Source organism: Scyliorhinus torazame, chromosome 14 (assembly GCF_047496885.1).
Source record: "Scyliorhinus torazame isolate Kashiwa2021f chromosome 14, sScyTor2.1, whole genome shotgun sequence".
Lineage (NCBI taxonomy): Eukaryota > Metazoa > Chordata > Chondrichthyes > Carcharhiniformes > Scyliorhinidae > Scyliorhinus > Scyliorhinus torazame.
The window spans coordinates 221,859,820-221,884,880 of record NC_092720.1 but is presented as its reverse complement, the minus strand read 5'-3'; the positions used below and the strand labels follow the sequence as shown (position 1 = coordinate 221,884,880).

Here is a 25,061-nt window from a genome sequence, read left to right as displayed (position 1 = left end):
CCGCCGAGCCTTGCGGCGCCTCTTGCGACGGCTGGCCAACGACGCGGTGAGCCCGATGGGGCAGTGGCCGCTGGGCCAGAACCTGTGGATGGCTGTTGAGGCCTTGATCAGAGAGCGCAGCGGGGCTTTCGAGGACGGCGGGGTGACAACCATGATGCGAGGGCTTGGCTTGTGAGATTGTGGCGATTGGCTTCTCTCCTCTGCGCCCTGGCTGTCCCATTGGCCCGACGTCATTCCCGGCCCTCGGGCTCTGATTGGCTGCACGTCGTCTGTGACGTCTAGTTGCCGTTTATGTGCCTATGATTGGCTGCTGCCGCGTATGTCCCGCCGTGTGGGCCCTGATTGGCCGACGCCCTTTCCCCGTCCTCCACTCGCCTGGCTTAGTTTCACGTGGGTCTGTGACGTTGGGTCTCCGTCCGTATCGCTGATTGGGGATGCCTTTTCTCCATCCTCCAATCGCCATGCTTGGGCCCCCGTCTGGATCACTGATTGGCCGACGCCTTTTCTCCAATCGTCTTGCTTGGTTGCACTTGTGCCCTCCCCTGCCACCCGTGACGTTGGGTCACTATCGCTGATTGGTCGACGACTTCCCTATCTTGCAATCGCCACGTTCGGTTGCGTATGGCCCCTCCCCCCTGCTGCCCGTGACGTTGGGCTCCCATCGCGATCGCTGGTTGGCCGCCGCTGTCGGTGACGTCGCTGCGGGCTGGGGCCAAGATGGCGGCGATGGTGGAGGGCCTCTCAAAGCTGGTGCTGGACCTGACCTGCCCTCTTTGTCTTGCCATCTTCACCGACCCGGTGGAGCTCCAGTGCGAACATTACTTCTGCAGGTGCTTAGCTGGCAGTCTCTGAGGGAGTGTCTGGGCCCGGGCGAGCGGCGGGCAGTGACAGCACGCAGAGGGGCCGTTTGGCCCATTGAATCCCTGTCACCTCACTGCAGGCCCCATCCCTTCGCCCTGTCCCCCTGCAATTCTTCGTCCTTTCAGCGCCTAACTAGTTCCATTTTTCTTTGAAAGCCACCACTGCACCTTCCTCTGCCCTCTCCCCTCAAGCCTTGCAGTCTCGATTGCAATCACTTGCTGGGTTGTTGGTCCTGGATGGATTGGGGGGTGGGCGGCGTCAGTGGTCTTAGATGCGGGGAGGGGGGGGGGGAGGAGAGGAGATGGGCGCCGGTGGCCTTGGATGGGTGGGAGGGGAGGGGTCACTGGAGGCTGGCGCCGGTGACCTTGGATAGATGGGGTACTGCTGGAGGGTGTGGCATCGATATTTATTGGGCCTGGGTGAGGTTTGTGGTCTGAAGCTATCGGCAGGGATTTGGTCCTGGATTAGCAACACGGCGGTGAGTTCGAATTCCACTTTGGAAAATTGTGAAACTGAGATCAACAAAGCTATTATGCAATTTGGGCTTGCGCCAGAGAGTGATCACAGCAGCTGCCAGGTTATTGCAAAATCAAAGATTGGCTTGCATTTATGCTGCTTTTCCACAACCTGAGTCTAGCCACTGTTGTACCGGGAGAAATGTAGCTGCGAATTTGCTCGCAGCAAGGTCTCACGTGCGATAATATTTGTTGATGGGTAAATAGACGCCCAGAAATGGGGAGAACTCTTCTTCAAAACCATAGGATCTTTTTTAGTCTATCTGGATGAGCTGGCAGGGCCTGTGTCAGTTTAATGTCTCATTTGGAACACTTCCTCAAAACTGTAGCCCTTCCATACTGTGAACTTCAGAGTTTATTTTGGTACAAATGAGCAAGTGGGGAACATGTTATATATCCAACGTTCAGATGATACTTTTGGTGGCATTGTAGACCGTGTAGATGACATTGGAAAATTATAAAGGGTTATTGATAGATGGGCAAAACTTTGGAAATGGATTTTTAAATAAGCACACATGAGGTTATCCATTTTGGACCAAAAAGAGGATATATGGTATGAAACTAAATTCAATGGATTACCCAAAGCGACCTGGGGATTCAGGTGCATTGATCTTTAAAATGCCTCGAACAAATGCAGAAATTAATCAAAAAGGCTAATGGAATGCTGGCCTTTATATCTAGAGGATTGGGCAATAAAGCCACAGGGGTTATGCTGCAGCTATACAAAACCCTGGTTAGACCCCACTTGGAGTCACTTGTGAACAGTTTTGGCACCACACCTGAGGAAGGATGTTTTGACCTTGGTGGGAGTGCAACATAGGTTTACAAAAATGATACCTGGACTACAGGGGTTAAGTTATGAGGAGAGATTACACGAATTAGACCTGTTTTTGCTAGAATTTAGAAGGAGGGTTGATCTGATCAAAGTCTTCCATGATATTAACAGGGAAAGACAGGGTAGATCGAGATGAACTGTTTCCACGAGTTGGAGATTCGAGCATAGTCTAAAAATTAGGGCCAAACCATTCAAGAGAGATGTTAGGAAGAACTTCTTCATTCAAGGGGTGGTAGAGGTTTGGAACTCTCTCCCACAAACAGCAGTTGATTCTCGATCAGTTCATTTTATAGCTGAGATAGATAAATGTTTTTGTTAAGCAAAGGTATTGAGGAATCAAAACCAGCCTGGGTGTAGTCATGTAGTGGTTACATTACTGAGCTGATAATGCAGAGAATGAGGGATGACTTGCCACCATGGCAGTTTTGAGGTTTTGCATTCGGCTTTAGAAAAGAAAACTGAAAATAAGAACCTTTTTAAAACAGTGGCCCAGTAACCGTGATCGCAACATTTTTGGATTGTAGAACTGGTCCTCCTAACAAATTTGAAAGCTATTAGTGAAGTTTAAGGTGCTGTTTTCATTTGCTCATTGATGTACAAAGTATATCTGTGGAAACTAACTTGGTGTTGAACATTAATTAAAAATTTGAAAATCGCTTATTGTCACAAGTAGGCTTCAAATGAAGTTACTGTGAAATGCCCCTAGTCGCCACATTCCAGCACCTGTTCGGGGAGGCTGATACTGGAATACCTTAATGAAGGTATTTGGAAGCCTAAATGTTAACAGTGGGAGAGGCGGCATTGATGATGCATAACCTCAGCATCCTAGTAGTATTAGGCAACTGTTGCAAGGCTACCTCATCAAGTCTGTGGTGTCTAAACTGCAGGCTGTGGTTTACATGTGGCCCCTAGCAGCTGGCTCATTACCCCTTGTACTTCTTCCCTGACCCTGTGGGAATTGTGCTTGCCTGGGAATTTGGAGTGGCCATTTCTTTATATGGTTCCCTTATTCAGTGTCAGTCAGGACTCAGTTGCTGTCACATTCAGCCGCACTCGCATCCCAAAAGTGCCGTCTTTTTGATCCGGTTTTGGATCGAGAACCCATCTGCCCTCTTGGGTTAACATACAGGCCGTAGAATGTTAATTAAGATCATAATATGTAGTAGCAGAATTAGGCCATTTGGCCCATCGAGTACATTCTGTCATTCAATGAAAGAAGATCTGATGTGATAATCCTCAACTCCACTTTCCCGCCTTATTCCCATAACCCTTGATTCCCTGACTGATTAACAATCTGTCTATCTCAGTCTTGCACGTGGTTTAAAAAAAAAAATTAGAGTACCCAATTAATTTTTATTCTTCCAATTCAAGGGCGATTTAGTGTGGCCAATCCACCTGCCCGGCACATCTTTGGGTTGTGGGGGTGAGATGCACACAGACACGGGGAGAATGTGCAAACTCCACACGGAGAGTGACCTAGGGCCGGGATCGATCCTCGCTGCCGTGAGGCAGCAGTGCCAACCACTGCGCCACCCTGCTGTCCTGCCTTGAACATACTTAACGACCCAGCCCCTACAGCTTTCTGCAGTAAAGAATTCCACACATTCGTTGCCCTCTCAGAGAAGAAATTCCTCCTTGTCGCTCTCTTAAATAGACAATCCCCTTACTCTTGGGATTATGCCCTCTAGTCCTAGACTCTCCCATGCGGTAGCACAGTGGTGAGCACTGTTGCTTCACAGCGCCAGGGTCTCGGGTTCGATTCCCGGCTTGGGTCACTGTCTGTGCGGAGTCTGCACGTTCTCCCCATATCTGCGTGGGTTTCCTCCGGGTGCTCCAGTTTCCTCCCACAAGTCCCGAATGACGTGCTTGTTAGGTGAATTGGACATCCTGAATTCTCCCTCTGTGTACCCGAACAGGCGGCGGATTGTGATGATGAGGGGATTTTCACAGTAACTTCATTGCAGCGTTTATGTAAGCCTACTTGTGACAATAATAAACATTATTAAAAGGGCAACAACCTCTCCACATTGACCCTGTCAAACCCCCTGAGAATCCGATATGTCTCAATAAGGTCGCCTCTCATTCTTCTAAACCCCAATGAGTACAGACCCAACCTACTCAACCTCTCATAAGAAAATCCCCCCATACCCGAGATCAACCTAGTGAACCTTCTCTGCACTGCCTCCAATGCCAGTATATCTTCGCTAACAGGACCAAAACTATTGACAGTATTCCAGGTGTGGTCTGTATAGTTTTAGCAAACCTTCCCTAATTCTACACTCCATTCCCTTTGGAATAAAGGCCAACACTCTATTGGGGAGCACATCTTGTTGTCCTGGGACAATATTTATTTCTCAGCATCACTAAAACATTGGCAATGCTGTTTGTGAGAGCTTGCTGTCTGCAAACTGGCCGTTTGGTGTCGCACATTTCCAGAATTGCGTCATTGTCTGTGAAGAGCTTTGGAAGTCCTGAATTTGTGAAAGATCCTGTATAAATGTGGGTCTGTCTTTTAACAAGGTTCCTTGGGATGTGCTTCACCAGCTCCACAAACGTGAAAGATTTTCAATTCTTGTCCCCATTGACCTAGCACTATAGACATCTTAGTTTTTTTCCCCAAATAAAATAGACCCTGACAACTGAATTATTGTTCATGTGATTATCTCTATTCACAGAGGCTGCATCACCAAACATTGGGAGCAGCAGGGTGAGTTAAGCTGCGCGATTTGCTCCGATGTCTCTCTGTCGAGTACCTTGAAGAGTAACCGCAAGCTGTCAAATGTGGTGGCGACGGTGTGCAAAGAGCACGCCCGGCTGGAGGAGAATGTACCCAGCCAGCACACCTGTCCAGAACACCAGCGGAAGATGGAGCGTTTCTGCGTCACTGACTGTGAGGTTATCTGCCTGGACTGCCGGGACTCGAGGAAACACTTGCATCACGATGTCCTCAATGTGCAGGAGGCTGCTGAAGAGTTCAAGGTACCAAGTATGACCTCTCCACCCCCCCTCCCAGTTAGCAACTTGTATCAAGTTCTCCCCTCCCTCACCCCAGGCACCCAAAGGTGCTGGCTCACATTGGTACACATTTGGTCCACACCAATGGTTGTTAACTAAAGTGGGTTAAAATAGCTTTATCTCTCTCTGCTGTGCCTTCCCTGCCCCCCCCCCCCCCCCCTGCCCGCGTCTGTCCGTAATGGGGTCAGGAGCCAACTGGCCCTGACAGATCTCAAACTACGTCACGAAGCAGGATTTGCTGTACGAATGCCACTTGATAGCTTTATCAGTGGCACCTTTTGTCCTTTTTCTTATGTTCGAGAGTAGACTGATGGGGCTATAAATAGCCAGTTGGATTTGTCCTGCCTTTCGTGTACTGTACATAACCTGTGCTATTTTCCACATTGCCAGGTAGATGCCAGTGTGGTAGCTGTACTGGAACAGCTTGGTGAGGGGCATGGCTAGTTCTAGAGCACAAGTCTTCGGTACGATTGAAGGGATTTATTTCTTATTGCCTTTGCAGTAGCTAGTGCCTTCAGCCCTTTCTTGACGTCAGCTGGAGCGAATTGGATTGGCTGAAGTCTGATGCTGGGGACCTCCACAGGAGGTTGAGTTCCATTTGGCATTTCTGTCCAAAGTTGGTTGCAAATGCTTCAGGCTTGTCTTTTGCACTGATGTGCTGGCCTCCTCCATTATTGAGGCTGGGTATATTAGTGCAGCTTCCTCCGCTGTTAAATGGTGGAATGGGGGATATTCTGGGCCACGAAGGTTGTTAAAGATTGTTGTCTCAAATTCTGCTGCTGTTGATGGTCCACGGTGCCTTGCGTATGCCCAGTCTGGATCTGTTCGAAATATATCCCATTTAGCACAGTGGTAGTGCCAGGCAACACGCTGCAAGATGTAACGGTGGGACTTTGTCTTCACAAGGACTGTGCAGTGGTCACTCTCATCTGTTCTGCCATGGACAGATGCACCTGCAACAGGTAGATTAATGACACCCTAGTCTCGTAGGTTTTCCCTCTTGTCGGTTCCCTCATCACACGCTGCGGACCCCCACCCCCCTCCCCCACCACCTCAGTCAAAGAACAATACAGCACAGGAACAGGCCCTTCCGCCCTCCAAGCCTGTACCGGTCATGATATCAACCTTTGCCAAAACCCTCAGCACTTCCTTGTGCCGTATTCCTCTATCCCCATCCTATCCATGTGTTTGTCAAGATGCCTTTTAAACGTCGTTAATGTATCTGCTTCCACAACCTCCCCTGGCAACGCGTTCCAGGCACTCACCACCCTCTGTGTAAAAAAACCTGCCTCGCACATCTCCTCTAAACTTTGCCCCACGGACCTTAAACCTCTGCCCCCTGGTGACTGAACCCTCCACCCTGGGAAAGAGTGCCTGCCCATCCACTCTATCCATGCCCCTCATAATCTTGTGGTTTTTTTTGAAAATATATTTATTAAAGTTTTTTTAACACCATTTTTCGCCCTTACAAACAATAACCCACCCCCCTCATAACAAAATATCAAGAAATCGCACAGAGCAAGATATATACATGGTAAAATGATATGTTACATAGCTTTGTACACTGGCTCTCCCCCACACGTGCCAGTTTCCCCAATCCTTCATGTTATCTCTTGCTCATCCATCCTCCCAGGACGTGCCCCCCCCAGGTTGCTGCTGCTGCTGACTGACCTTCCTCTAACGATCCGCGAAATAGTCTAGGAACGGTTGCCACCACCTGTAGAACCCCTGCGCAGACCCTCTCAAGGCAAACTTAATCCTCTCCAGCTTTATGAACCCAGCCATGTCGTTTATCCAGACCTCCACGCTGGGGGCTTAGCCTCCTTCCACATTAGCAAGATCCTTCGCCGGGCTACGAGGGACGCAAAGGCCAGAATGCCGGCCTCTTTCGCCTCCTGCACTCCCGGCTCGTCCGCTACTACAAATATTGCTAGCCCCCAGCTTGGCTTGACCCGGACTTTCACCACCTGAGATATTGCTCCCGCCACTCCTCTACAGAACTCCTCCAGTGCCAGGCATGACCAGAACATATGGACATGGTTCGCCAGGCTCCCTGAGCACCTTCCACATCTGTCCTCTACCCCAAAGAACCTACTCAACCTCGCCCCCGTCAAGTGCGCTCTGTGGACCACCTTAAATTGTATCAGGCTGAGCCTGGCACACGAGGAGGAGGAAATAACCCTACCTAGGGCATCAGCTGACCGACCTTCCTCAATCTCCTCCCCCAGCTCCTCCTCCCATTTTCCCTTCAGCTCCTCTACCAGCGCTATCCCCTCTTCCTTCATCTCCTGGTATATTGCCGACACCTTGCCCTCCCCGACCCATGCACCCGAGATCACCCTGTCTTGAATTTCTTGTGCCGGGAGCAACGGGAATTCCCTCACCTGTCGCCTCACAAACGCCCTTACCTGCATATATCTAAAAGCATTTCCCGGGGGTAACTCAAATTTCTCCTCCAGTGCCCCTAGGCTCGCAAACGTCCCGTCAATGAACAGGTCCCCCATTCTTCTAATCCCCGCCCAATGCCAGCTCTGAAACCCCCCGGCCATCCTCCCCGGGACAAACCGGTGGTTACCCCTGATCGGGGACCACACCGAGGCTCCCATTGCACCCCGGTGCCGTCTCCACTGACCCCAGATCCTTAGAGTTGCCGCCACCACCGGGCTCGTGGTATACTTTGACGGCGACTCGTAATCTTGTTGACCTCTATCAGGTCACCCCTCAACCTCCGTCTTTCTAATGAAAACAGTCCGAGTCTATTTAGCCTCTCCACATAGCTAACACCCTCCAGACCAGGCAACATCCTGGTAAACCCCCTCTGCACCCTCTCCAAAACCTCCACATCCTTCTGGTAGTGCGGCGACCAGAATTGTGCGCAATATTCCAAGTGCGGCCGTACCAAGGTTCTATACAACTGCAGCATGACTTGCCAGTTTTTATACTCGATGCCCCGTCCAATGAAGGCGAGCATTCCGTATGCTTTCTTGTCCACTTGTGTTGCCACCTTCAAATATCTGTGGACCTGCACACCCAGATCTCTCTGACTTTCTATATTCCTAATTTTGCCATTTACGGTATATGTCCCCTCTATGTTAGACCTACCAAAATGCATTACCTCACATTTGTCTGGATTAAACCCCATTTGCCATTTCTCTGCCCAAGTCTCCAACCTATCTCTGTCCTGCTGTATCCTCTGAAAATCCTCAACACTATCCGCCACTCCACCAACCTTGGTGTCATCCGCGAACTTATTAATCGGACCAGCTACATTTTCCTCCGGATCATTTATGTACACTACAAACAACAGAGGCCCCAGCACCGATCCCTGTGGGACACCACTAGTCACAACCTTCCATTCAGAAAAACACCCTTCTACTGCTACTCTCTGCCTTCTGTGACCGAGCCAGGTCTGTATCCATCTTACCACCACATCTCTGATCATTAGTGCTACTGCGCCACCCTTGGTGATGGACATTGAAGTCCCCCACCTAGAGCACAATTCTGCCCTTGTCACCTTCAGTGCTTCCTCCAAGTGATGTGCAACATGGGAGGAGTATTGATTCATCAGCTATGGGGGGACGGTACATGCTAATCAGTATCCTTGCCCACATTTCACATAGTGACGCAAGACTTCATGGGGTCCGGAGTAGATGTTGAGGACTCCCAGGGCAACCCCCCCCCCCCCCCCGACATTTTTAATAGCTCCTGCTGTAATACCACTATCTCCATTGTTCCTTCTTGCCCTCAGTAAACTGATTTAATCCTTTCGCTTAGGCACAACTTCAAAAGTCCGTGACCAAACTGCAGACCTTGATTGAAAAGCGCAACGTAGCAAAGAGCAAATACGAGGGCCTGTTGGAGGAGATCTTGGTAAGTGAGTTTGCTTTGTAGAGATCGTATCCAGCGTTTTCACTCTGCATCTCTGTAAGCGTTGTTTTAGAATCGTAGAACCTTACCGCGTAGGAGGTGTCCATTGTGTGACCCTCTGGTTATCCACCCTTGGGGCCAAGTTTCCCTTTATTGGCTCGATCTAAACCCTGTGTAACGTTTAGGCTTTAAAACATCATCTGAACAAACCGAAGCACAAGTTGAAACAACGGAGACCTGATGTATGAGAATTGCTGGGTGCGCAAAAAAACCCATCGAGCTCCACCGCGGAGTGCAGTAAGCAAGTTGATAGCAATCAATTTTTGGCAATTAGCCTATAGCAGACCTAGACACAAGGAGGAAATATCCGGAATGATGACGCTCTTTGAAAACCATCAGTCAAAGTAGCCTTTTCCTTCTCGAGGATGCAACACTTGTCCAATGTCTTGTCTCAAATTGCTCCTATGCTCCAAAACAATATTCTCAGTAAAGCAAAATCTATTCTTTCATTGAGATAGATCTGGGCAGCACGGTGGCGCAGTGGGTTAGCCCTGCTGCCTCACGGCGCCGAGGTCCCAGGTTCGATCCCGGCTCTGGATCACTGTCCGTGTGGAGTTTGCACATTCTCCCCGTGTCTGCGTGGGTTTCACCCCACAACCCAAAGATGTGCGAGGTGGGTGGATTGGCCACGCTAAATTGCCCCTTAATTGGGAAAAATGAATTGGGTATTCTAAATTTATTTTAAAAAATGATTGAGATAGATGCTTATGAAGAAAGATTGGCTTCCTCCATCCAAAAATAGCCCACGTTGACTTCGTGATAGCATCCCATCGCGTTCATAAATTAGTTCAGCTTTTTTTGCTTCCACTGTTCTTAGTGGCTATCTTTTTTTTGGAGTACCCTATTAATTTTTTCCAAACCTGGGACCTCAGCGCCGTGAGGCAACAGTGCTAACCCACTGTGCCACCGTGCTGCCCAAGTGGCCATTAATCTTAATCTTTCTTTATTATTATTGCTGTCACAAGTAGGTTTTCGTTAACATCGCAATGAAGTGACTGTGAAAATGAGTGTCATGAGGAAGGAGCATTTTAGCCACGTGAAATCCTGGTCTTTTCCAACCTGCATTTAGATAGTGTCCTCAATGTAGCAGAACGGCCCAAGATATTACACCGAGGTGTTGCCAGACAAATTTGCATTGAAAGGAGGAGGCAGGCCACCCAGTGTCTGGTCAAAGAAGTAGAGGCGAAATAAAGGCCAGAGGTTTGGGAGGCTAGAGTCGGAGGAATGCCGAGTTACTTGGCGGTGTTGGCCTGGAGGAGGTGACGGTGGAGGTATTAGGGCACGAGGATGGGAATTTTTCAGCGGTGGTTTTTTGGGGACTGGAAGCCAACTGATGGGCGAACGAGCACCCGGTTAAGATGTGGACATCGAGAGTTTTCAATGAGCTCCACACTTACGGAGGTTGGAAGATGGGAGTTCCGCCAGGAAAGAATTCAGTGTCAGCTAGTCTCTCGTTTTAACAAAATGGTGGGTTTCGGCCGCAGACGAGCAGAGCGGGCGAGAGATGGCTGATTATTACAGAGGTGTGCGTTTACATCCTTGGTAATTGAAGGGTAATATGCTTGGAAGCTCAGCTTGGGGGCCACATGGACAACAAGGTTGCAAACAGGCCCGTTCAGCCTCTTGACTGTTCCCGGGGAGCGGAATGGAGTCGGTAGCTAGGGAAAGGAGTTTGTGGATGGGACCGAGGACAATAGAAAATACAGTGCAGAAGGAGGCCATTCGGCCCATCGAGTCTGCACCGACCCACTTAAGCCCTCACTTCCACCCTATCCCCGTAACCCAATAACCCCCTCCTAATCTTTTTGGACACTAAGGGCAATTTATCATGGCCAATCTACCGAACCTGCACGTCTTTGGACTGTGGGAGGAAACCGGAGCACCCGGAGGAAACCCACGCAGACACTGGGAGAACGTGCATACTCCGCACAGACAGTGACCCAGCGGGGAATCGAACCTGAGACCCTGGCGCTGTGAAGCCACAGTGCTAACCACTGTGCTACCCAATAGGTTTGATCGTCCTATTGTAGGCAACTGATAAACCAGCTTTGGGGGAGTCGATCACAGCTAGAAGTACTTTAGAAATAAACTGCAGGTGATGTTTTTGGCTCCGAATTCTGTGCGTGTGCGGGCGTGGGTCTTTGTTTTTGAAGATGAAACTTGCTGACTGCGTTTATTTGCTTGGGCCTAGAATTCGACCCAGAATATAGTGGACAGCATCAAGAAAAGCTTTGAGGAACTGCACAGTTTCCTTTACAAGGAAGAGTCGGCTCTGCTCCAGCAGCTGAAGGAGGAGGTGAACCAACAGAGCTCGCAGTTACAGCGGCAGATTGACCAGATCCCCAGGGATTTGTCTTCGCTGGATGCCAGTATCAAGGCCATGGAGGAGGAGATAAGCCAGGAAGACTGCATTTCCTTTCTACTGGTAAATCAGTCGCCATTTTGTCACCCGCTCTGTGGGAGATTGTATCTCACTGGGTGTCATTGACCATTGCAAGCTGTCACCACAGCCGATGTGCAACGTGCTCTCAGAGTGGCCCCACGTTGTACTTAAGTGCTATTCCATCAGCGGCAGCCATTTCCTCTCCCGTCTCACACAAGGGGCCATTTTGTTTTCGGTGTGATGCTTGTGGGAAAATTTTAAACGAGAGGCGAGCAATGTAGAAGGGTCACTGTAGAATCCAGTCAAGGAATTCAGAGGGACCTCTTTACCTGTTTTATGTGCTGTGTATTCCAAATGATTCTTTGGCTGGATATTCAATTGTGAGGGGCATTGCAGTGGAATCCAGTCCGCTCGTCGGCGTGGTGAGCAGGAGAGTGGACACAGTGTCCGGTGCATCCTCCCCCACCCGCACCTCCAACACCGTGCGTTTCTTTGCTGTCCCCCAGGTCCTTCTACAGCTTGGCTGATGTTGCCAAACTCTGGGCCAACTAAGAGGTCAAACCTCCGACCTTCCTGCCATGATTGTATGCCCCTTACCTGACGAGATGCCACTGGTAGAAGCTTCTCTTGGCTTCATTAAACGCAACCCTGCCGCTTTTGAGGTTAAACCCATTAGGAAAAATTGGGAACTGGCTGTGTCATTTTTGTTTTTACCCAGGGGTCACTGGGGTCGGGTGGGGATTGGATCTGGGTACGGTGCAGACTCGATGGGCCGAATGGCCTTCTGTGCTGTTGGGATTCTATGAAAAGAGCAGACTTGGGGAATAACTTTTAAGATTATGGAGATGATTCCACTTCCGCGGCGATACCAGAACTAGGGGCCATAAATGTAAAGATAGACATTAATAAATAAATCCAGTAGGGAATGGTTAGAATATGGAAATTGTCACTGCCAGGGTGTCTACAACCTGCATATCTGTGATGAGTTTAAGGGGTTGGTAGACAAGTCGGTGGGGCAGGGGGAACTGGTAGGATGAAGTGAATGTTGGGAGTGGTGTCACATGGAGCATTAACACTGGCACGGTCCTGTTTTTGTGGTAAATACTGTGGGACCAGCCTGCAGGTGGGAGCTTGTAAAGTGCCGGAACGCACATCCGTTACGAATGCCGAGGCAGGAAGCAGGAGCACGAGTAAAGATTTCACCAGGGAAGCTGGGGAAATTTGGATTTTCTAAAAAAAAAAAAACTAGAATGGGTAATGGAAACGACTGGATTGTCTTGAACAAAAAAAAACAACAGCTTGTTTCAGCATCCATTAGGGAAGCAAATTCCTCCACATTGGACTTGACTTTAGCCTTGTGCAAAATAATTGGGTCCTGTGTATTAATATTCTAATCTACATTTTTGTTTTCGCAGAATCTGAAAGAAACACAGAAAAGGTATTGAATTCTCGCTCGTTATTACTGCCTGTTAAATCGTTGCAAAGCAGTGAGGTTCTCGATTTTTATTAGTGTTCGGTTAGATAGTTTTACTGCTTTGCTCTTTGGCTGTTTGTGCAGATACTTCGTAAAAGCTACCGGGGGGTGGGGGGGACAGGATTGTGCAATGAAGGGGAATCCATAATCGGTGGGGCCGTTTTAAGCTGTTACAGGTCACACACATAAGCAGATCAATGTTTGGGTAAAGAGCTTTTACCTCCGTTTGCAGGCTTCTCGGATATGCAATAAATCCTTACGGTCTCTGAATTTTAGAAAAGGTGGGGGAAATTGGAAAATGATCCTGGGCTTTGCCACCTTCCTGTCGCTTGCCATTTTAACTCCGCATATTGCTGTCAAGCCCACGTGTCCATATTCGGCCTGCTGCAGTGTTCCAGTGAACCCGGCGCAGCACCTCATCTTCCGATTCAGCACGTTACAGCACTTGACATTGAGTTGTGCAACTTAAGACGGCGAACTTTCTCCTCCATTTTGACCCCTTTTTTAATCCAATCTGCCCAACCATCTCAGCCTTGTTCTTAAGTCTTGCTTTCCTATAGTATCCACCCTTGCTCTGCTATTAACACGTTCTTCTACCTTACCTTTATGCCGCTATCAGCACCTACTCTAGTCTTTAACACTCCCTTTGTCTTGTGTCCACTGCATCCTTGTTAAAGCACTCCTGAATTCTCCCCTTTTCCCTGCCTTATTTTGCTGCAGCCCCTCTTAAACTGTATTCAATTTCTCCCTTTGGCTCAAAAGAAGTCATATGGGCTCGAAACGTTTGCTCTGTTTTATGCAGTTTGGTTCACCTTATCTAAGAAAGGGTATACTTGGCGTATGAGGGGAGATTGTGTCGACTGGACCCATTTTCACTGGAGGTTCGAAGAATGAGAGGGATCTCTGAAACGTATAAAATTCTGTCGGTGGTGGCGGGGGGTGGGGTCGCAGACTGGATGCAGGGATGGTCTTTCCTGTGGCTGGGGGGGGGGGCAGACTGGATGCAGGGATGGTCTTTCCTTTGGCTGGGGGGGTCTAGAACAAGAGGGTCACAGTCTCCGGATATACGGGGTGGAGAGATGAGGCGAAATCTATTCACTCAGAGTGGTGAGCCTGTGGAATTCGCGAACACAGAAGGCCGCTGAGGCAAAGTCGCAGTGGCTAGCACTGTGGCGTCACAGCACCAGGGTCCCGGGTTCGATTCACAGCTTGGGTCACTGTCTGTGAGGAGTCTGCACGTTCTCCCCGTGTCTGCGTGGGTTTCCGCCAGGTGCTCCGGTTTCCTCCCACAGTCCAAAGACGTGCAGGTTAGGTGGATTGGCCGCGCTAAATTGCCCTTAGTGTCCAAAAGTGTTAGGTTGGGTTATGGGGAAGTAAGGGCTTAAGTGGGTCGGGGCAGATTCGATGGGCCGAATTACCTTCTCCTGCACTGTATGTTCTAATGTACTCCGGCAGGAAATAGATTTCTACCTCTAAAGGTGTCGCGTGGGGAGAGCGCGCGCGGGGAATATGGTGTTGAGATAAAGGATCAGCCATGAGATTGAATGACAGAACAGGCTCGAAGGGCCGAATGACCTCCTCCTACTCCTGGTGTCTATGCTTTGCGGTCATTGAGGATCAATGAATTGTAATCCAAAAATATTTCTCCCTACCCGGCTCTATGGATCCTTTCCTGATTATTTTACACCTGCCTCTGCTTATTGGCCCACTTGCCGGGGGGAATCATGTTTCTTTACGCAGTCGATCCACCTCTCTCGACATCTTGAAATCCTCCATTCCCTGTCCCAAGGAGTACAGTCCCCTAACATTCCCGACCTCTCCTCATAACCCCAGTCCTTCATCCCTGTTCACTTCATGGTTGAGCCAACCCGACCAGCTCAACGTACTTTCTGCCGAGTTGGTGGAGTTTTGGGTCATCGCAACTGTCGAACCGGAAAAGAAGTGACTCTTAACTTTTTCCGTTCTTTCACTTTTTTTAACTGCAGGGCGAAGATTTGCGTGCCTCCCCTGGAGAACATATCCGTGAAGGTAAAGCCAGAGAATTACCTGGGTCCACTGCAGTACTGGACTTGGAAAAATATGTTCAAGATCTTAGACCCAGGTAACTCAACGAGATAGATTTTGTCTTGACTGTACGGGAGGTCACCTTTGGGCGGGAAGTGCAGCTTTGGGGGCGGTGGGGGAACATGGTCTTGATAAAAACCCTCTTGATTTTAATTATCTCGAAATTAACATCCGAAAATATTGGCGAGTGATCTTGCCCTGATGGCTGTGCGGCGACCTCTGAGTCATAGCATTTACAGTTCAGAACGAAGCCATTCGGCCCATTGAGTCTGCACCAGCCCTTGGAAAGAGCACCCTACTTAAGCCCACGCCTCCACCCTATCCCAGTAACCCTACCTAACCTTTCTGGACACGTATGGGGCAATTGATCTTGGCCAATCCACCTAACCACATCTTTGGACTTGTGGGAAGAAACCGGAGCACCTGGAGGAAACCCACGCACGACACTGGGAGAACGTGCAGACTCCGCGCAGACAGTCACCCAAGCCCAGAATCGAACCTGTGACCCTGGAGCTGTGAAGCAACTGCGCTGACCACTGTGCTACCGTGCCGGAGCACCCGGAGGAAACCCAGGCAAACGCGGGGAGAATGTACAAACTCCCATGTTTCCCCTAGCGGAGCTGCTCCGAGCCAGAGGCTGGGTGCATGGCCTTAAAATTAGAGCTAGGTCGTCGAGGAGGTGCTGTCAGGAAGCACTTCATCACACAAAGGATGAAGGGAAAACAAAATTCTATCTCCGCTAAAGCCGTTGAGGTGGTTGCAACTGAAGATTTCCAAAACTCCGACTGATGGATTTTTATTAAGCAAGGCCAGACTATTCGTTGTGGAACCAAGACGGGATAGACAACGTTACGGTGATCAGACACGATCCAATTGATTGGCAGAACTGGCTCGAGGAGCTGAACGGCCTCCTCCTGACCCAGTGCAAGTTTAGTGAGACTGGCCTGTGAATTTGTATGTCCTGCCCCCCCCAGTTTGGCGAATCTCCTGAAGGGTGGGTGAGGTTAGGTTTGTGGAACTGCACTCCAGCAAGAGCGGCTTCCTGTCCACTGTGGGCAGCACCTTTGTTCAATTCAAGTCTGCTACGGTCTGAGGTTGAACTACAGCTGTGCCCTTGTGTGGCCTTTCGGAGGGGCTATGGTTAATCCGCGGTACTGTTTAGAAGAGGCTAGTGTCCTGGGCTATGTTTCTCTTTCAATCAATATAGAAAAGAGAAATCTGGTGATTGTTACGTTGCTGTTTGCTGGAGCTTGAATGGGTACATGTTCATGACGACACTGCTTCGTGACATGGAATGGCTATAGCGCAGAACGCGGCCGAGCGAGCAGTTCACAGACTGCCGCTCCGTGGCCCGACAAACCTTTTTTGTCTTCAAGGGATGATCCAGTTGCCTATTGAGAGCCAGAATTAAATTTGCCTCTACTCGGGTCTCAGATAGTGCAATCCAGTCCCTAATCACGCAGTGCATTTTTTTTTTTTTAAGTTCTCTTCATGGCACCTTACAATAATAATCCTTTATTATTGTCACAAGCAGGCTTACATTAACGCTGCAATGAAGTTACTGTGAAAAGCCCCTAGTCGCCACACTCTGGCGCCTGTTCAGATACACAGAGGGAGAATTCAGAATGTCCAATTCACCGAACAAGCACGTCTTTCGGGCTATTTTGTGAATGACAGTGACATGGAGAAAGTATTTAATTGGCTAAAAAGCAGCTTGCATTTATCCCAAGTTTGTGAAAGGTGCTGCATAAATCTCTCTTCTTTTTCGATATATAAACATAGACCTGGAAATATATCGGCCATTCCTTCACTGTCACTGGAGCCAAATCGCGAAACTTCCTCCCGACCAGCACTATAGGCGTGTCTACATATCTGGGACTGCAGCAGGCGCGGGGGGGGGGGGTCAAGAAGGCAGCTCACCACCACCTTGTCAAGGGGCAATTGGGAATGGACAAATGCTGGTTTAGTTTGTGACCCCCACATCCCGTGAATGAATAAAAGGTCCATACTGTTAATAATCTTTAGTGTCACAAGTAGGCTTACATTAACACCGCAATGAAGTTAGTGAAAATCCCTAGTCTCCACACTCCGGCGCCTGTTCGGGTACACCGAGGGAGAATTCAGAATGTGCAATTCACCTAACAAGCACGTCTTTCAGGACATGTGGGAGGAAACCGGAGCACCCGGAGGAAACGCACGCAGACACGGGGAGAACTCCACAAGCCGAGAATCAGATCCGGGTCCCTGGCGCTGCGAAGCAACAGTGCTAACCACTGTGCTGCTTGAAGCTTACAGCAGAAATCAACTGATTTTGTTCAATGATTTTTGTTCGTGTTTGTCTAACTTTAACTGTTCTAATGTTGAATAATCTCTTTAACAGGCCTTTCAAACCTGACCTTCAACCCCGCCACCGCGTGTTCTCACCTCTCCCTCTGTGGTCCGACCAGAGTGAGGTACAGCGAGAAGGTCAAGGTGGTCCCCGACAGCCCGGAGAGGTTCAACGTGGCCGCCTTCATCCTGGGCTCGGACGGCTTCACGTCGGGGAAGCACTACTGGCAAGTGGACGTGGGGGATGGCAAAGATTGGAGCCTGGGCGTCGCCAAGGAGTCCATCAACCGCAAGGGTGACCTGCGGCAGTCCCCCAAGCACGGCTACTGGACCATATACCGGGAGAAGGACAGCTTTGGGGCTTTTCTTTTCCATCCCAAAACAATCGAGGTGAGGGGCAGTCCCACCCGGATCGGCGTCTACCTGGACTACGACGGCGGAAGAGTCTCCTTCTATGACGCGGATCTCTTTTCTCACCTCTTCACTTTCCATGCCACCTTCTCCGAGAAGGTCTATCCTTTCTTTTACCCGGGCTTGAAGGTGACCAAGAGCAATAACGGGATGCTGAGGATACAGCACCTGTACCTGTGAATCCATTGGGCCAGTTGCATGTCGGGGACCAGTTCAACCTGCAGCTTCTTAGGTGGGTTATTCAGTGGGTTATTTCTCTCTCTCTCTCTCTCTCTCTCTTTCCCCACATCCCCCCCCCCCCCCCAACCTGGCACCACATCTCGCCATCCCATAAAAATTCTCTCCTGAAGGTGCTGATTCTCCCTGGGAGGTGGACCCACAAGCGGCCGGCGAACTGGCCCAATTGCGGGTCCTTTCTTTGTGTGTCATTCCAGAGTGGTTATTGGCCGGGCTGTTCGACCAGGTTGTAGCGAAGCACTGGCACAAACCCGCCGGGCATTAGAAGGCCTCCTCCGTTCGGCAAAACCGGCGAGCAATGAGGGGTAAGAAGCACAGTTCATATTTATCTTGACTGCGTCGAACTTTACAATACAGGAACTCGAACCTCCTGGTTTGTGCTGGTGCTAATGCTGAACGCAAGCCTGCTCCTGTACTAGGCGGTCTCGCCCCATCAGTGTAACCTTCCCGTCAGTTATCCCTGATGTCCTTAAATAACTTTCCCTCTGAAATGCTCATTTGCCGTTCAGGTTAATCACTGGTAGCTGTGGTGCACACAGAGTGGGGGGAAACACATCCACTGAGTTTGTATTTTGTTCATGGAGATATCGCACAAATTAACAGCGTTTGAACTCTGTTCTGGGTGCGAACTTGCACAGAGAAAAGGATTTATGAACCGCGCCCAAGTGTTTATGGCAGGTGTGCCCGCAGCAACTCCAATTCGCTGCTGTACAAGATAGCCAGTGTAAACATGGCAGCACCACTCCTGAACGCTACAAGACAAGCCCTTTGAATCGCTTTCCCAATTGTCTTGTTAACCCGCTCAATACAAACTAACCTGCACCCGTTTCGCGAGGCGAAGGCTTTAAGTACACGCGAGATGATTGAACATAAACAAAACGTTATTTACTTTGCTTTGTTTGCATTCCGAGCACACGGACCAGCTGCAAAGTAGCGGCGGAAAACAGCCCCCAAAATAAATGGAGCCCTCGAGCTGGGTGTCACCTGGCAGCTTCGCAAATCGATCGTGTAAACGGTTCCAGTTGAATGCTGTTTGCTCATTCTTTTTCCAAATTTAGAGTACCCAATTCATTTTTTTCCAATTAAGGGGCAAGTTAGCGTGGCCAATCCACCTACCCTGCGCATCTTTGAGTTGTGGGGGTGAAACCCACGCAAACACTGGGAGAATGTGCAAACTCCACACACACTGCCCCAGGGCCGGGATCGAACCTGGGATCTCAGCGCCGTGAGGTAACAGTGCTAACCACTGCGCCACCGTGCTGCCCACTGTTTGCTCAGTATAACCGACTGCTCGACCCAAATGATAGAATATGGCAACTGCATCAGATGTCCTTGGACGTTGCTTCACAGTTCCAGGGTCCCAGGTTCAATTCCCGGCTGTGGGTCACTGCTCGTTCTCCCCGTGTCTGCGTGGGTTTCCTCCCGGTACTCTGGTTTCCTCCCACAAGTCCCGAAAGACGTGCTTGTTAGGCGAATTGGACATTCTGAATTCTCCCTCTGTGACCCGAACAGGCGCCAGAATGTGGCGACGAGGGGATTTTCACAGTAACTTCATTACAGTGTTAATGTAAGCTCACTTGTGACAATAATAAAGAGTATTATGTGCTATCAGGATACCAGGCGGACATCCAAATTGCACCCTGTGAGGTTTGTAGCGTGCTGCCTGGTCCCGAGACGGGGCTCCACTTGCAATTACCCGGTTTGTTTGAAACGGGTAAACCTGCAGCATTTTGAATTCGGTTGTCGGTACGGTTACTGAATTAGTTGTGCTAATCCTAAATCGGGTTCCCGCGCTCTCTTGGTTTCAGCAGTGTGAATCCAAACCCACTCTGCGTACCTATGAAAAGCTTGAGTATCCCTAAATTGCTGGTCCATCGTAGTTACATGGCGAGTGAAATTGACACACCGTCTTCGGAGGGCAGCAGCGGCATTATTTGCCAACCCTGGGTAATCATGTGGATGGAGCAGTGGATTTTGACTCCTGTCATTTTTAACCACAATGCCCTGGGCCTTTAACCCAGCCTGGGATTATTGGATGTTCCTTCTCTCCCAGCTGCAACAATTCCAGGCCAAATTAAAAACAGAAACAGAAAATACGAGAAAAGCTCAGCACGGATGGCAGCATCTGTGGAGAGAGAAACAGTTCACGTTTCGAGCCTGTGTGTGTGACTCTTCCAAGCTAAAGAGAGAAAGAAAAGTGATGGATTATAGACTGGATAAGAGGGGGAGGCGGTGGAAGGTCTGTGATAAGTGAGAGCGAGGAGAGATTGGAAAACGGTATTCCGGACACAAGCCAGGGTGTAAATGGTAGTGTTAAAGACTAAAATGGATGCAGATAGTGGCTTAAAGGCAAGATACCTTTTTTTGTGTGTTGTGCATTTCAGATGACCACACACTGCATTTGGAGGGGGGGAGAGAAAATTCTCCTCGCACACCACTCAGTAATATTTCCCAATTATCTCAATGCTGTGTCCTCTTGTTACTGATCCTCCTACCTGTCGATACATTTTCACCCTAAATACTCCATCCGAACCTCCAGTAATTCTGACCATCTCGGTTATATCTTCCCTCATCCTTCCATGAACCGAGTGGAGTTTTAGAACACAGAACATACTGTGCAGGAGGAGGCCATTCGACCCATCGAGTCTGCACCAACCCACTTAAGCCCTCACTTCCACCCTATCCCCCTAACCTAATACCCCCTCCTAGCCTTTTTTGGTCACTAAGGGCAATTATCATGGCCAATCCACCTAACCTGCACGTCTTTGGACTGTGGGAGGAAACCGGAGCTCCCGGAGGAAACCAACGCAGACACTGGGAGGACGTGCAGACTCCGCACAGACAGTGACCCACAGTGGGGAATCGAACCTGGGACCCTGGCGCTGTGAAGCAACAGTGCTAATCACTTGTGCTGCTCCTTTTGAGACACTGTATTGAATGTCATGCAAAATATACTTTAACGTTCAGGTGATAAAGGAGATGCAGATTGTCCCGATTGTTTTATTACTTAGCCAGTAACAGAATTATGACACAAATTGAATGATATGCTAGCTCTCTAACCTGTGCGTAAACTCATTTAGATAATTTTCCTAGATTTCCCACTTTAAATTTGTAAACGTGTTTCAATGGAATGGATTGGTGATCACAGCACGCCAAAAGTTTCTATGTCCATGTGTGACAGAGTTAATTAACGCAGTCAGTCAGCCAACTTGGAAGCAATTGATTGTGTGGCTTCTAACGTTTTTTTTAAATGAAGGCTATTTAATTTTGAGGGGAAAGTATCTTTTTATTAAAAAGCAAATTACGGCGGATGCTGGAATCTGAAACGAAAGAGAAAATGCTGGAAAATCTCAGCAAGTTTGGCAGCATCTGTAGGGAGAGAAAAGAGCGAACGTTTCGAGTCCGATGACAGCTTTGACGAAAAGTCATCGGACTCGGAACGTTCGCTCTTTTCTCTCTCGACAGATGCTGCCAGACCTGCTGAGATTTTCCAGCATTTTCTCTTTCGTATCTTTTCAAAATCTTGTTTAAGATGCTGTTTCTTCCGCATTGAATGAATGATTTTGTGTCCTAATATTAAAACAGCCCTAAACTGGTTGGTTCCAGTATCAGGGTTGTCGCTGAGGTTATTTTAGCGATGTTGCTAAGACTGAGTGAGGTCAGGGAGGGGATCGCATTGAAGGCAGCATACTGCAATCTTGTGCAATATCTGTGGGTTGCCACGGAGGATGGGGTGGAGTGCATACCTGTAAGGAGTGTGCCTAGCTGCCTTTCTGAGCTGGCACTCTCCAAACTGTTAAAGGATGTTGTTTCAACTTTATGGAAGTCCCCAGTGTAACCCAGCTGACGCCACATCAGGAGTTATATGTTGGTCCGTAAGGAATTCGGGTGAAACAAGAGAATGTGGATCTTGCTTCTACATGGGACTAAATATTGTTTTTAATAAATTGAGTACCCAATTATTTTTTTTCCAATGAAGGGGCAATTTAACGTGGCCAATCCACCTACCCTGCACATCTTTTGGGCTGTGAGGGTCAGACCCACGCGGACGGGGGGGAGAATGTGCAAACTCCACACGGACAGTGACCCGGGGCCGGGATCGAACCGGGGTCCTCGGTACCGTGAGGCAGCAGTGCTAACCACTGCACCACCACGCCGCCCCTACATGGGACTAAATAGCATGGATGCATGTAAGGGAAAGGTAGAGAACATGCCTTTCTCTCGGGGGTTGGTTATGTTGATCGAGTGAAATGTAGTAAGGTGGAAGAGGTTCATAGGACCACTAGCATTTCCCTGGACCAGGTGAGCCCAAGAGCCTGTTTGTGTGCTGTAAGACGTTTTAGTTAACTGTTACTGTGTGCAGCCAAAAGAATAGGCAGGCCATATTTGGACATGGTACAGAAGTTTCCCAATCCTCTTAACCTGGATCCTAGTGAGCGCATTCCATGCCCTTTTAGTCATTGTGCTCCCCAGTTTGAGGAGAATTATTTTGTCTCGAGGGTTGACAGCCTTTGGAACTCATTCCCCCCCAGAGACTGCGGCAGAGGCAGTGCCTTTGACTATTTTCAGGCAGAGGTAGATAATTCTTGACCAACAAGAGGGTCAAAGGTTATCGGGGGGGGGAAGGTGGAATATGGAGTTGAGACCATGGTCAGATCGGCAGTGGCCTTATTGAACGGTGGCGCAGGTTTGCGGGCCCGAGTGGGGCCTGATTTCTTTTTTTCATAAATTCGGCACTTTTTCTCTTGACCGTTGTTGCTCTTTTTACTTTTTGAACCCTCTTGAAATGAAATGAATGAAAATCGCTTATTGTCACAAGTAGGCTTCAAATGAAGTTACTGTGAAAAGCCCCTAGTCGCCACATTCCGGCGCCTGTTCGGGGAGGCTGTTACGGGAATTGAACCCGCGCTGCTGGCCTGCCTTGGTCTGCTTTCAAAGCCAGCGATTTAGCCCTGTGCTAAACAGCCCTAGCGTCTCCGTTCGTTCAGTACCCGGTTGTTGTCCCCATTGTTCTCAAGTGCTTTATGTCGTACTTTCTGATCCCAAGCTATCTGAACTGGGTTCCCTCCCTGTCAGGTTCTGACCTCTCTTCTGCCCCCCCCCCCCCGCCATGCTTGGCCTTATCCAAAGCTCCTATCCATTATCCTAGCTAGCATTCACCTGCCATCAGCATGCTCGCTGATCTGCATCCTGCATCCCCCCCCACCCCCACCCCACCATCCCCCTCAGTCCAGCACTGCAGCCATTTTAAATGTTTTACAATCTGCCATTATGCCTCCCCTATCTCAGTAACCTGCCTCCCGCATTATAACCCTCAGATTCTATTGCTGGCCACTTGTAAGCTGCTAATTCCCATTCCATCGCAATTGGTGACCATTCCTTCAGCCAACTAGACTCTCCGCTCTGGAGTGTCCTCCCTAAACCCTTGAGCGTCTCTGTCTCTCTCTCTCTCTCCTATGGCTGGCTGTAAATGTTGGTTGATGGTCACTCCTGGGACAGCTTACTGGATTAAAGTTGCCAGTGAACACAATTTGATTCTGCACCGAATCAACAGCAGGCCTGACTGTCCTGCGGCCGAGTGCATTTCAAAGTCACAGGTGAGCGGCAATAAAGCACGGACGACCTTCCATTTACCTTCCTCGATTTGACAAAAGTTGAGACCAATCGTATGAGGTCGTCAGCAACCAAGGATCAATCAGGCCTTGGACCTTTCGTTATCGAATGAAGCTTCATCGGGTGTTTGTTAAATGTTCTGGTCGGTGTTGCCAAGCATGCTCAGTGTAAAAAAAGAAATACTTAGATTTTTATAGCAACTATCACAAACGCAGAACATCCCCAAAGGGCTTTGCAATGTCATACTTTGAAGAATAGCCATTATTGTACTGCACCATAGTGAACGCAGCAGATAATTTGTGCACAGCATGTTTCCAAAACAGCTACGCGTGCATCCTGTTAGGTAATGGTTTTCTTTTGCTGCTGTTGATCGAGGGAAGGATTATTGACAGGGTGCCAGGACTAACTCACCTGCTCTTCAGAAAAGTGTCACGGGAACTTCTCCATCGGGAGAGGATGGGGACAGTCAGAGCCTTGGTTCTAATGTCTCATCTGAACACCTAATGTAAAGTGCAGCTGGTTACCAGACCTGGGAGGTTATGCTGCAACTATAAGATGTTAGTGAGGCCACACCTGGAGTATTGTGTTCAGTTTTGGTTTCCTTACCTGAGAAAGGACGTACTGGCACTGGAGGGTGTGCAGAGGAGATTCACTAGGTTAATCCCAGAGCTGATGGGGTTGGATTAAGAGGAGACTGGGACTGTACTCGTTGGAATTTAGAAGGATGAGGGGGGATCTTATAGAAACATATAAAATTATGAAGGGAATATATAGGATAGATGCGGGCAGGTTGTTTCCACTGGCGGGTGAAAGCAGAACTAGGGGGCATAGCCTCACAATAAGGGGAAGTAGATTTAGGACTGAGCTTAGAAAGAACTTCTTCACCCAAAGGGTTGTGAATCTAGGAATTCCCTGCCCAGTGAAGCAGTTGAGGCTCCTTCATTAAATATTTTTAAGATAGTTTTTTGAAGAATTAAGGGTTGTGGTGTTCGGGCCGGAAAATGGAGCTGAGTCCACAAAAGATCAGCCATGATCTCATTGAATGGCGGAGCAGGCTCGAGCGGCCAGGTGGCCTACTCCTGCACCTAGTTCTTATGAATTCCTGTAGGCAAGCTTATTAAAATGGACACTGACCTTTTTACTCGCTTGGGGCAACGGGTGGTGGATGGAGAACCCTCTCAAACACCTGTCTTGCTCCACAGACTCGGGAAACGTACAACTTGGGTCTTTTCACTTTGTCAGTGTGGAGACAAAAGCTTAATGGTTGCAAAAGATATTAATCCAGCCCCATGTCATCACTGTTAGCTGGGGAGCTGATGTTTGAGCCAGAATAACAGAAAGTTCTATCGTAGAATCCCTACAATGCAGAAGGAGGCCATTTGGCCCATTGAGTTTGCA

The 25,061-nt window shown here is 49.1% G+C and overlaps 1 protein-coding gene across 1 annotated transcript; it reads left to right on the top strand.

Moving 5' to 3' along the window:
• The first annotated feature begins 466 nt into the window (after positions 1-466).
• On the top strand, positions 467-21,420 carry LOC140390557 (zinc-binding protein A33-like). Its single transcript, XM_072475732.1, has 7 exons — positions 467-830; positions 4,887-5,190; positions 9,001-9,096; positions 11,345-11,578; positions 12,952-12,974; positions 14,996-15,111; positions 17,455-21,420. Exons 1-7 carry the CDS (start codon positions 718-720, stop codon positions 17,991-17,993), a joined length of 1,425 nt encoding a protein of 474 aa, XP_072331833.1. The 5' UTR covers positions 467-717; the 3' UTR covers positions 17,994-21,420.
• Positions 21,421-25,061: the final 3,641 nt, after the last annotated feature.

Bases quoted from the DNA above. Each gene is read 5' to 3' on its own strand.
- LOC140390557 (XM_072475732.1), top strand. From the start codon at position 718: ATGGCGGCGATGGTGGAGGGCCTCTCAAAGCTGGTGCTGGACCTGACC. The intron at 5,191-9,000 runs GTACCAAGTATG...CCTTTCGCTTAG, and splicing joins AGGCTGCTGAAGAGTTCAAG to GCACAACTTCAAAAGTCCGT. The intron at 9,097-11,344 runs GTAAGTGAGTTT...GCTTGGGCCTAG, and splicing joins GCCTGTTGGAGGAGATCTTG to AATTCGACCCAGAATATAGT.